This window comes from Arvicola amphibius, chromosome 9 (assembly GCF_903992535.2).
Source record: "Arvicola amphibius chromosome 9, mArvAmp1.2, whole genome shotgun sequence".
In the NCBI taxonomy this organism is placed as follows: domain Eukaryota; kingdom Metazoa; phylum Chordata; class Mammalia; order Rodentia; family Cricetidae; genus Arvicola; species Arvicola amphibius.
The window spans coordinates 66491718-66504835 of NC_052055.2; the positions used below are offsets into that span (position 1 = coordinate 66491718).

The 13118-nt window shown below is 37.8% G+C and overlaps 1 protein-coding gene across 4 annotated transcripts in view; it reads left to right on the top strand.

The window, feature by feature from the left end:
- The window catches only part of Tbc1d5 (TBC1 domain family member 5), a 466882-nt gene that overhangs the window by 268815 nt on the left and 184949 nt on the right, over window positions 1-13118 (top strand). For all 4 annotated transcript variants that reach the window (XM_038341979.1, XM_038341980.1, XM_038341981.1 and 1 more), the window contains one exon: window positions 5835-5937. In XM_038341979.1, the coding sequence (XP_038197907.1) occupies window positions 5835-5937 (103 nt within the window). The remainder of the gene's footprint in view (window positions 1-5834; window positions 5938-13118) is intronic.

Here is a 13118-nt window from a genome sequence, read left to right on the forward strand (position 1 = left end):
TGATTATAAGCAGTTTAAGAAGTTGAGTACTGGGTGCTGGAGAGGTGGCTTAGCAGTTCCCAGCACCACATCAGGTTCCTCACAACCACCTGTAACTCCAGCTATAGAGGACCCCATGCCTGTGTTCTCTGTCGCTCTTATTTGCACATAACTGCACACACACACACACACACACACACACACACACAGTATTTTTAATTGTATTTTTTGAAAGCTAAGTACTACACACTTGTATTATTGCGCTTCATCCCCATCCCATAACCTTCAAGTTCCTTTGTTTTCGATTGCACAGAAAAATAGAACATGGAGATTCTGCCTCTCTGTTTATAGCTTATTTTCCTAACTTCCATTTATATGCAGCCACTAGAACTTCCTGTTTTAATGCTGAAAGTTCTTCCATTGTATATTCATAGTACATTTCTTCTCAACCTTTCATCCATTGATATATATTTAGCTAGAGGTGATAACTTAGCATATGTTTTATGTTCTATATTGGAACTAGGAATACAGACATTTCTTTGATATGTCAGATCTTACAGCCCATGTGAAGAAGTAAATACTATTTTTGAGAATCCTTCATGCCATTTTCTATAATGGTAGTATTAATTTACATCCTTGCCAACAATAGTCAGGGATTCCATTCTTTGCATGTTATCACTAATACTTCATTCTTTTGTCTTTTTGAGAATATGCATTCTGTCAGGTGTGAAGTGATATCTCATTGATTTACAGGTCCCTACTTTCTAAGAAGTCTAGAGTCCTTCATTTGTCTATGAGCTACTGTGTGTCTTCTTTAGAGAAATGTCTCTTCAGGCCATTTATCTTTAAGAGTCAAATCTAAAAACAGTCATTGTGGGGCTGGAGAGATGGCTCAGCGGTTAAGAGCACTGACTGTTGTTCCAGAGGACCCGGGTTCAATTCCCAGCACCCACATGGCAGCACACAACTGTCTGAAGATCCAGTTCCAGGGGATCTGACACCTTCACACCAATGCACATAAAATAAAGTTAAATAAAAATAAACCATAAGAAATATTTTTTTAAAAACAGTCATTGCCCAGGCCAGTGTAAGCTTTCTTCAAATTTTCTCCTAGTAATGTAAGTTTCAGGTTTTATGTTAAGATTTAATCATTTAAAAAAAATTCACAAGGTCTTGTTTTGTTTTTATATAAGGTCCCAGTTTTAATCTTTTCCCTACAGATATCTAATGTTCTCTCTCTTTCCCATCCTTCCTTCCTTCCTTCCTTCCTTTCTTTTATTTTGAGGAGGGGGGTGTTTGGAGACAGTTCTCTGTGTAGCCCTAGCTGTCCTGGAACTCACTCTGAAGACCAGACTGGCCTCAGACTCACAGAGACCCACCTGCTTCTGCCTTCAGAATGCTGGGATTAAAGGTGTGAAACACTACCACCTGCCAAAAGACTGTTTCCTTTCCCTTTGTATATTCTTTTTCTCATTGTCAAAAATCAAAAGACAGTGCTTTCTTCTGTTGGTTCTTGTGTCTGTTATTATACTAATACCATACTACTTTAATTGTTGCCCAAACAACTTTACTTGTAAATGTTCATTGCAATGAATTGTTGGTCTGGTTCAAGGCCTCTGGCTTCTGATACACCATCAATACTAGACTTACTGAAACTCCTCTCAGATACCCTGCCATTGCCCCCGAGTCTTGGAGATCCTGCAGCTATGGTTCCACAGGACCATTCCTTTCACAAACGATAACAAGTCACAGATAGGGAAGACATTGGGGTGGGCCAACTCAAAGCCCTGGATGTTGGCCTAGGTGTAGCTGAATTTGTCAGTCAGACCCTTCACCAGGAATACCACCCTCAGGCCAGGATCAGTGCTGTCTCTCCAGGGTTCAAGGTGAGGGGTAAACCTAGCTCTCTTGTGTGCAGGACCAGCTCTCCTACTGCTGTAGCTGACAGGTAGGGCGTGGTGGGGGTGGGGCCAGCTCTTCCACTGAGAGAGCCAGGGAAGTTCTCCTGTGTCCAGGCTATTGCTACCAGCACTCCCATGACCTCCCATAGTAACACAGGCCACAAACATCATCACAGACCCCAGACATGGCCTCCAGCCACAGCTCAGGCCTGGACAAAACTTGGTCCCAGGTATCAATATAGACCACTCATATTAGCCTGTTGTCACTCCCTTTGCGCCTTCAGTTCTGCTTCTCTCCACAGTGCTCACACCACTCTACTTCTCTCCCATTTCTCCTCCACATACCTGTTCCTCCAAGTGGCACCTGTTCTCTGGGGTTGTAGGGTGCTCTGTGGGCCTTGGCTGGCTTCTACCTTTGTTGGCTTGTAAATATGATTTTTTGTACCTATTATAAATGACATGGGGTTTAATATGATGCTTGCATTAATCCTATACATTTCTTTGAATAGTATTACAAAATTATCTTCGAATCCTATTTTCATTTTTCTGGCCAAATATAAAAGTAACTTTTCTTGGACTTTGATTTTTCAGTAATATAATAATTAAATTTGGCTTCACTTCTATTTATATTGTGAATTTTCTTTCCTCCTATTGTCCTACTTGGGGGTTTTTTGGGGGGGGGAGGAGACTCAATCAGTAGCTTTGGGGTATACGGTTTGAGACAGAATTTCTCTGTAACCACCCAGACTGTCCTGGAACTATCTTTGTAAACTAGGCTGGTCTTGAACTCACAGAGATTCACCTGTCTCTGCCTTCCAAGTACAGGGATTAAAGTTGTGCCCCACCACAGCCTGGCTCTCAGGCTTACTTTTAACCATAGGGATTTAATGACCTAGTCCTGAGCTCTGCTCTCTGGCCACTCACACTGGCCATTACTAATTTCTTTAGGCTCCATTTTATTGCTAATTGATCTGAATTAGACTGGATTATCTCTGGATTTTTCCAACTTACACTTCTGTGATTATCAGTTCTTTTTCTAACTTATGAAAAAGCACATACTTGTGTTTCTTTTTCAGAAATCTCCTGTATATTTCTTCCTCAGTTACTTAATGCTGTGGTTTCAAAAGATTTTGAAGATCAAATCATACTTCTCAAAAAAAAATAAGACATATAGGGCAACATGAAATTTCATGAATTAGCACTTGAAAATTGGAGAGTATACATGTAGATATGCTCATGTAACATGCTGGTGCTTAATCCATTTTTAGTTGATTTTTACTAATAATGAACAATTTAAATTATCTATCTGAATTTTAATTCTTAAAGCTCTCTTACTTTTAACCTTCCAAGTGATTAGTATGCCTTTAAATAAAACCATGAATTGTATACAGTGTAATTTAGTTTTTCATATTTAAATGGCAAACACTCGCTATATACATAATTCATAAACATACGAGGCAAAGTTAGTATATGTTTTCATTGTTTTTCCATGATCATTGTATTACAACACCAAAACAGTACTTATTTTTGTCAGGCTCATAAAACATTTCTAAATAATAGACAAGAAAAGGACCACACAAAATTATTGAGCCAGCTGATCCAAAATTTTTTCTGCATCTACTTTAAAAACGGAAATAAACTTAAGTCACATTATGAGGGACAGACACAGAAATTTCCTCACTAAAATGCTCTATTAGTCCCTTAATAACTATTTCTTTAAGAATAGCAGTTTACTTCATTAATTGCATATTTATCCATTATCCTGGTTACTGCCTGCAGGTCAAATGGGGAGTCAGGGTATCTGGAGGGTTGTCACAGCAGGCTCATGCACAGTTGTGAGTTCACCCTGCTCATATTCTTACGTTTTTTTTTTTTCCCAACCCCCAAAGAGGTTCTGTTGCTGTTAAGGATGTGTGAAAATCTGAGTGTACATTCATGCTCATCAAAGGAAAATTTTAAAAGAGTCATACGAACTCAGAAGAAATTGACTTAATTTTATAAGAAATAGGATCTAAAAAAATTGCTCCTTGTTGCTTCCTAATATAGCTCCATTAGAAGTATAGCCTGAACTATAGGAACTGCTGACACTCTTAGTTAGACAGCACTGGATGGGTCTGAAGCACAGAACAGCCAAGGTCTCCAGAAAAAAAGCAATAAGCTTTAGTAAAATAGAGTACTCAGATGTTACTAGTCTCTAAATGACTCCATTGGAGAATACTTGCCATTTTCAATAATGCCCTCTGCCTTCATGTTCTAGGGGAGTAGTAATGCTGTATTCCTCCATGTTCTAGTGAGTAGTAATGCTCTATTCCTCCATGTTCTAGGGAGTAGTAATGCCCTATTCCTCCATGTTCTAGGGGAGTAGTAATGCTGTATTCCTCCATGTTCTAGTGAGTAGTAATGCTGTATTCCTCCATGTTCTAGTGAGTAGTAATGCCCTATTCCTCCATGTTCTAGGGAGTAGTAATGCCCTATTCCTCCATGTTCTAGGGGAGTAGTAATGCTGTATTCCTCCATGTTCTAGTGAGTAGTAATGCCCTATTCCTCCATGTTCTAGGGGAGTAGTAATGCTGTATTCCTCCATGTTCTAGGGAGTAGTAATGCCCTCTTCCTTCATGTTCTAGTGAGTAGTAATGCCCTATTCCTCCATGTTCTAGGGAGTAGTAATACCTTTACTCCCAGATTAATAATAGTTTTTAGTCCTTAATGCCCACTATTTCTCAGGCATTTTCCCATGTTGTTCTCTTATTGAGAATATGATTACTACCTCTCCTGCTCCATAGGAAAAGCTCCAAGCCATCCTTGTTTCAGCTAGAAATTTGGCGTCATGAATTTAAACACAGACTTTTCTCCTTAGATTTGTGAGTTTTCCGTTTCTTCTCATAATAGCTTACTGACAGGCTTATTTCTGCCAGTACTCTTTATCACTTCCCTAATAAAAAATGTGGACTCCCTGAATTGTGTTACTCAATTAGACCTTTTTCCCAAACCTGGCCCACCTTTTTTTCTATACCAAAGCCATACTCCTATTTCATGTAACTTACCTTTCTCTCCTGTTTCCAGTTATCTGTTTGGTACACTGACTACCTTGTTTGCCTTCTTACCCTTCTGTCTGATCTAGTTGCCTTTCACGCTAATATTCCATGTTCTTCTGCACAAATTGTTGACTGAACCCAGTTGACTCTTGGAGATGACATGTTTCCGGTCCTTCCATTGTATGTGTGTTGCTGTGTTTGCTCATTGGTTTCTTTCAGTTGTACGTTGTCACATCCCAGATAACTTATTCAGCCCTTTTCAAGCAGGTTATCTACGATTTTATTTTTCACAGTCAATCAAAGACATTTCATCAAGACTTACTAACTTGTGTTCCATTTAATTCTATATTCTAATCAGATGAAACAGATGGTACTACAATGTACAGTTGAAATCCTCATACCAAGAAAAATAGTTACAATGATTATTTTTTAAAGTTATTACTTACACAAATGGCGTATTTTCAAAAAACCAAATGGGGTGACTATATGTGATCACATACATATATAATTATAATACCCAGGAAACTGAAGCAGGAGGATTGCCATTTCTACACTAGACTGGGTTGTTTAGTGAGACCAGATTGTTTCTTTGAAAGAAACAGACAATACCCCCGAAACAGGCTAAAAACAAAACAACTTCTCAGCCCCCAAAAGGTTGATTGTGTGTCGTTTATTTCTAAAAATTACTATAATTCCTACATTTAAGTATATGAAAAAAATATTTATATGAAAAAAATGAAATGTTTAGTTGTTGAATGATATCATGTGCCTGTGGAATTTAATGGTTTTTCTTTTTCTTTATCACCTCTTTAATTCTCTCATAGCTGATCAGAGCTGAGGTGAAACGTTCTGCAGACCTTGGATATTCCTGAAACTGCTGGTTAGGTTCAATATGTGTTCATTGTTTTCTTTTTTTCAGATTTCCTGAAATGCAGTTTTTCCAACAAGAAAATGTGAGAAAAATTCTTACAGATGTTCTGTTCTGTTATGCTAGAGAAAATGAGCAGTTGCTGTATAAACAGGTAATGAAAATATCTTACAGGTGGCGCCCTATTGACTCAGAATATCCATACAGCTGTATTAAGAACTATGTTTGTTACTACTGTGTACATGTGCGAACAGTTGATGCCAGAGCTGCTAGGCCTTTCCTCTGGGATCCGGCCTCCCCAGCTTTGTCACGTGTTCATATTAGTTACAGCCCAAAAGTAGCCATTGAGAGTTGAAATTGAAAATATGCATCTCATTCAAATGTCTGCAGATATATTTGGTACTAAAGTTATAAAAACTGTATAAAGAAAACTGTAAATGATTTTGAAGTACTAAAGCAATAGCTAAATAAATAAATAATAGCATGTTTTTCAGTGGGAAATTTTAAATACAAATGTATGATCTCAGTAATAGTCGGGGATATGTACCTTATTAAAATGTGCCATAGTTCCTTTATATTTAGGGCTTCAAAGAAGAGCATGGGGATGGGGAGGCTCCGGAACACAGCACAGTTTGAGTCCTCTGTGTTCCCACTCTCCCGGTCTGTTTTTGTGCTGAATCACAGTCTTCGTTTACTGTAACAGTAAATACTATACTGTCACTGGATGGCGTGACATCCAACATAGTAATTTTTCTATTATTTTTGCTTAGGATTGCTTTGGTTATCAGGTTTTTTATGCTTCTATGTAAATTTTATGATTTTTGTGGGTATTTTGATTAAGATTACATTAAATCTATAACTTACTTTGGTTAGGATGGTCATTTTTACAATATAAATTACACCAATTCATGAGCATGGAGGGTTGAGTCTTTCTATCCTCTAGTGTCTTCTTCAGTCTCTTTCTTTAGTTCTCTCTTTAAAAAGGTAAAACTAAATCAAGGAAGTCTTTCATAATGGAAACAAGTTCTATACAGAGAAAATAATGTAACATCGTACGCCATCATTATTGCTTGTAGACCAGAATTTAAATTTTGTAGACCAAAATTTAATATTTATATTAAAGACTATGTAGGAGTATGGAAGATTATGTTTCTAGATAAGTTGAAACAAGCCAATCAATTACTAAATATAAAAGTATTGACATCTTATACCTTGGTTTCACTTTAAAAGACTTGATTACCCCCTCTACATGTTAAATTCCTATAGATTTTTTCTTAGAGAAATAATACCTTGCTGTAGAAGGATTGAATATTTAACTGTATTAAATTTAAGGGGTAAAAGCCTTCAGTTTCATCACAAGCTGTTAAAGCTATTATTTTGTACTAGGTGACACCCCGTTTAACATCGACCATATTGTTAATAGTTATGGGATTTTATTGAATTAATGAGACTGTTATCATGTAGTAGAATGTCTTGCTGAGTTAATTGAAATTGCAGAGATTATATAAATGGTATTAATGAACTTTGACTGCCTGATGTTGCAGCTTTAATAAAGACTGCTTGGTGGGCTAAATGAGCACAGGCAGATAAAAGAACAGGTTCAATTTTGTGAGCCTACAGGCTGTTGAGGAAAACTTTGTTACCTTTATGTTCACAGGCATGGGTTTGGAGAACTGAGAATACTAAAGAGCATGCAGGATAACAGCTTTAACTAAGCAGAGATGTGCGGGGGGGTGAGGACATCAAAGTGCACATATTCAGAAGAATACATTGTTTACTGTGTTTTTTCAAGTCAAATAAGGATTATACTTACAGATATTTCTCTTTTAAAGTTGTATATATACTTTCCATTTCCATCTGCTTTTGTTTATGTCTAATTTTTGTTTTATTTTTTTTCCTGTTGAAGCCATGCCCTTGTGTGTTGAACCCTCTGTCATTGAACTTTGTCCTTTATCTGCTTGTAATTATTAATCAAGTTTCACTAGACTAAAATTGAGAGCAAAACTAAAAATTTTCCTGGGCTAGGGAGATGTCTCAGTGGTTAAGAGCATTTGTTGCTCTTGCAGGAGATAGGAGTCAGTTCCTAGCATCCCCTGGATGCTAACAACTGTATATAACTACACTTCCGTGAGATCTGGTGCCTTAATTTGACATTTGTGGGCCATGCACATGGTGAACAGGAACACATGTAGGGATGAATGAGTACTCAACTCATACCCATAAAATTTAAAGCTTTGTTGTTCCCAAGACAGTTTCTCTGTAACAGCCCTGGCCGTTCTGGAATTCACTCGTAGACCAGGCTGCCCTCAAACTCACAGAGATCCACCTGGCTCTGCCTCCCAATATTGAGACTAAAGGTGTGTGCCACCACCACCCAGCTTAGAGTAAATCTAAAAACAAAACAAACAAAAACTAATAATTTGTCCCAGGTATTTCAGAAATGCTGTAGATTTTTCAGAACTAAAAATTAAACTTCTAAAAGATTCTGTTAGGGGCTGGAGAGATGGCTCAGCAGCTACGAACACTGACTGCTCTTTCAGAGGACCCGGGTTCAGTTCCCACAGTTACATAGCAACGCATAACCTTTCATAACTCCAGCTCTTTTCATGCCTCTATGGGCACTAGTCACACGCTTGATGCAAAGACATACACGCAACAAAAACACTTATACACACAAAATAATATGATTTTATTTCAAAAAATACTGACTTCAAATGGTTTAGAGTTTCTACATTTTTATTCAGTAAAATATACCTTTATTTATTGATTTGAGATATGATTAAGTAATAATTATATTTAATATTGTTTCTCACCTTTTAAATATATAAATATGTTAGCTGGTAGCTCACTCATATACATATATACGCACACATACGTACATACATGGGCCTCAAAAACGATATAGTATAAATTACCGAGCATACACCTTTAATCCCAGCACTCAGGAGGCTGAGGCAGGTGGATCTCTGTGAGCATGAGGTCTACAAGAGCTAGTTCCAGGACATGCTCCAAACTGAAAAGAAGGATACTAAATTTAGTGTGGATGCAGTTCCCTTGAATTGTTTTATACTTTTGTGTGTGTGTATATGTATAGATGCAGTTCCTTTTAATTATTTTGTGCGGTGTGTGTATATGTCCTATGTGTGCTTATATATTTGTGTGTAGGGCAGAAGCTGTCTACCTCAGTTGCTTTCTAATATACTTTTCAAGAGACGAGTATTTATTGAATTGGAGCTAATTGACTGAACTAACTCCTGGCATACCTGTGGTATTCTCTTGTCTCTGTGTTCCCTGGGCTGGTCTTATAAATGCAGGCCACCACACCTAGGTTTTTACATAGGTATTAAAGTTTATACTCAGGTCCTCATGTTTATGCAGTGAAAACTTTATTGACTGACCCATATCCTCAGACCCCTATTTTGCTACTGTTTTCAACCCACCAGTTGTTGAGGCCACAGCTGCAGAACTTGGGTATAGAATTATGCACTTACTTAGTCCCACATGTTTGCATGTTGTAGTAGGGAGAGTAGGTCCTTTTGTTCCGTCCAGCCCGGCTAGCTTACACCTGTAGTAGGAGGGCCGGGCCGTGTCCCGCCGCCCGGCCTGCTTAACCCTCGAAATAACCACACAGAAATTGTATAATTAAATTACTGCCTGGCCCATTATATCTAGCCTCTTTTTGGCCAACTCTCACATCTTGATTTAACCTATTTCCATTAATGTGTATCGCCACTTGACTGTGGCTTACTGGCATGAGTCTAACCAGCATCCGTCTTGGGCAGGAGAACCATGGTTTCTGCCACATTGCCTTCTTCCTCCCAGAATTCAGTTCTGTCTTTCCGCCTATCTAAGTTCTGCCCTATCAAAAGGCCAAGGCAGTTTCTTTATTCAACCAATGAAAGCAACACATAGACAAAAGAACCTCCTACATCAATGTATACACATACTAGTTTATAACTTAACCATTCTAACGCACGTTTTGTTAATGTGTGTCTCCTGCTAATGAATAAAGTCCCATTCAGGTTAGGAAACAGTCTACTTTGTTAATTGCTATATCCCTAGCACATGTGGCATCTTTCATGTGATAAGCAAATGACAAATGATACTTGAATGATAGGAAAATTTAGAGAGAGAAGTGCCACAGAAACTAAATAGTCAATGATAGTTAAAGAAGGCAGAAATATACAGAGATAAAAATAATTACTTTTAAAATTTAATATTTCTATATTTTGAGACTTTCATATATGAATACTTTATTTAAATCATTTGCACCTCTCCCTCTCTTCCCGCCAGATCCTCTTATATCCCTCTCCTCTTCCTTTCAAATGTATTATTTGTTCTTATTTGTTACTGTTACATATGCGTGTGTGTGTGTGTGTGTGTGTGTGTGTGTGTGTGTGTGTACATATATGCATGTTTACCACATACAGGGTTTGTTTCATAATGCTTTTTTGTATGTTTATGGTTGACTGTTTGGGATTAGATAAGCTGTATAAAGTAGCAATTGATTTCCTTTCTCTTAGCAGCCATTAATTGCCTATAGCAATTAATCATTTGTGGGCCGGGGGCTTGTGAAGTTTCCCCTGTCCACATTAGTATGTCAGGTGACATTGTGATTACCCATGCCTTATTTAGGCAGCCATATTGTTGAGATTTCATGGGTGCACCTTCCTTGTTAGCTCTAGAAGATCTTCAACAGTAGGCATCCTATCCTTCTGCTCTTACAATCTTCCCACCATTTTTCCTAGATTTTACCCATGCTTTTGACGTTGGTGGTTGCATTGTAGATGTACCAAATGGATTTGTACATCTCTGGTCAGTTAGTCACTTGAGTTTTTACCAGGTGTGATTCTCTGAACTAGTCTCAGAAATGCAAAATGAAGCTTCTTTGATGATGGATCAGAATTGCACCTATCTTTGGTTATAAGAATACATATTTGAATTCAACAAAAATTACATTGGTTTAAGAAAAGGTAGAGCTAGGGTCTGTGACCCCTCCAGCCATAGCTGACTGTCTTACAGTGCAAAGCAGGAATTCCCTCCTATGGAGGGGAGCTTAAGTTCAATTAAATGAGCATTGTTCATACCCTAGATACAATTGGCACTATTGAACAAACTTTTGGGGGTATCTTGCCAATGTGGTCATTGTTGTAGTTTGCAGCTTCAAATCTGGGTAGAACTATTGATTGTTTTTTTCTCTTCCCAGCTTCTACCTACTCATACTATGAAAACTTGTCTCTCAGAGAGGTTTCCAGGCCACCTCCACCTTAAGTTCTCCAAGTCCTGTGTCCAGTGTGTGTGACGTACCTTCAAGTTCTGGGGGGAACTAAAGACAGTGGCAATAGTATATGCTCTTTGGGCAGTCTCTTTCACTCCCCTGACAACTTGAAAGGAAAATTTACATACCTGCCCCTAGAGTTTTCTGTTTGATAGTCTCTGACCCTTGGGGAAAGTATTATCACCCATACACATGCACACACAATTATATATTTTATGTAAGCTTATAAAATACCATGCTTCTCTGTTTTTTTTTTCAAAAATTCAGAGAGTAACTTATCTATTACCCTACCTTCTTTACCCAGTTAAAGTCTCTTTCCTGTTTTCCTTATTTCCCTCTTCATAATACCTAAGTCCTCCATTCTCCCTCTCTAAAGGTCATTTTCTCCTCTCTACTCCTCCTTGAACCATGTCTACTTCCCTGGCTTCTATAGTCATTTCCGGCTGTATACTTAAAACATTTTAACTCTTTCTGAGTTTGGCTTACATCATACAGTATAATGCTTTCCTGATCCATTCACTGACCTACAGATTTCATCATTCCATTTTTCTTTACAACTGAATAGACTTCTATTGTAAACATGTGCCATACGTTCATTATCCAGCAATCAGGTGGAGGACATTAGGTGCTTTCCACTTCCTGGCTCCTGTAAACACGGCCAAGGAGGGCACAGCTGTGTCACTCGTAAGTCTTGTCTGTGGTGACTCCAGACGGCTGTCCCAGTCATAGACGCCACCAGCAGTTGTTCTCTCGCTCTTAGCCACTTTGACTAGAGGAAGATGAAATCCCAAAGTAATTTTAATTTGTATTTGCCTAATGCTAAGGATGACAAACACCTTTAAAGATGCTTCATGGAAATTTTTTTTCTTTTGTTATCTCTGTTCAGATCCATAGCCCAGTTTTGTTTTGTTGTTGACTTTTTATTGTGCCCTTTATATATTCTAGATATTTGTCTTCTGTTAGGTGAAAAGCTCACAAATATCCCTGCTCTGTGGCCTTTCTGTTAGCTTAATGGATTGTTTTCTTTGCTATACCAAAGCATTTTAGTTTTATGACATCTCCTTTGTCACTTGTTGGACTTATTCTTTGTTAGAATGGAGTTCTATGTAGAGTCCTTTTCTCCGTCTGTGTTTTGCCACGTACTTCCTATGTCTTCCTTCTAGAAATCGACACATTTCAGGTTACTGTTGTACTCTGGAAGACATTCAGAGTTAATTATTATTTTGTTGTTTTTGCAAGATGATAGATATTAGTCTATTGTCTTTTATGTGTGGACATTCATTTCTACTAGTACCAATTACTGAAAATGTTTTTTTACTGTATATTTTTTGGCATCTCTCTCTGATGTAAGGTGGTTATAATTGTGTGCATTCATATTTGAGTCTTTTCTGTATTTCACTAATCCACATCTCTGTCTTTGTTTCAGTGCTATACTGTTTTTAATTAGGGTAGCTCCTTACTACATCTTGAAATTGGGTGTGGTGAATCCTTCAGCATTGTTTTGTCTTTTTTCCTGTTGGTGTTGGTGCTAGGACACGTGTATACATACATGCATGTGTGTTTATTGTTTCCTCAGTATTGTTTTGGCTATCAAGGTGTTTTGTACTTCCATATGGATTTCAGGATTTTTTTTCTGTCTATGTGAAGAATGTCATGAGCATTTTGATTAGGATTATACTGAACCTGATTGTGTGTGTGTGTGTGTGTGTGTGTGTGTGTGTGTGTGTGTGTGTGTGTGTGACAGGACAGTCATTTCCACAGTACTAGTTCTGCCAGCCCTTGGGCATGGAAGTCTTTCCATCTTCTCTTGTCTTGCTCAGTGTCATCATTCAGGACTGTCAAGTTTTTATTGTAAAAATCATTCCCTTCCATGGTTAGCACTATTCTTATATAGAATAAAGCTTGTGTAGGCCAAGTCTATAATATTCAAGTCTTGTTTAATAATATTAATCTAATGGAACTCTAATTACCTTTGTTGTGTTTCTATTGCTATGATAAAACACATGGCTAAGAGCAACTTGGGTCGAAAGCTTTATTCATCTTCTAGCTTGTGGTTC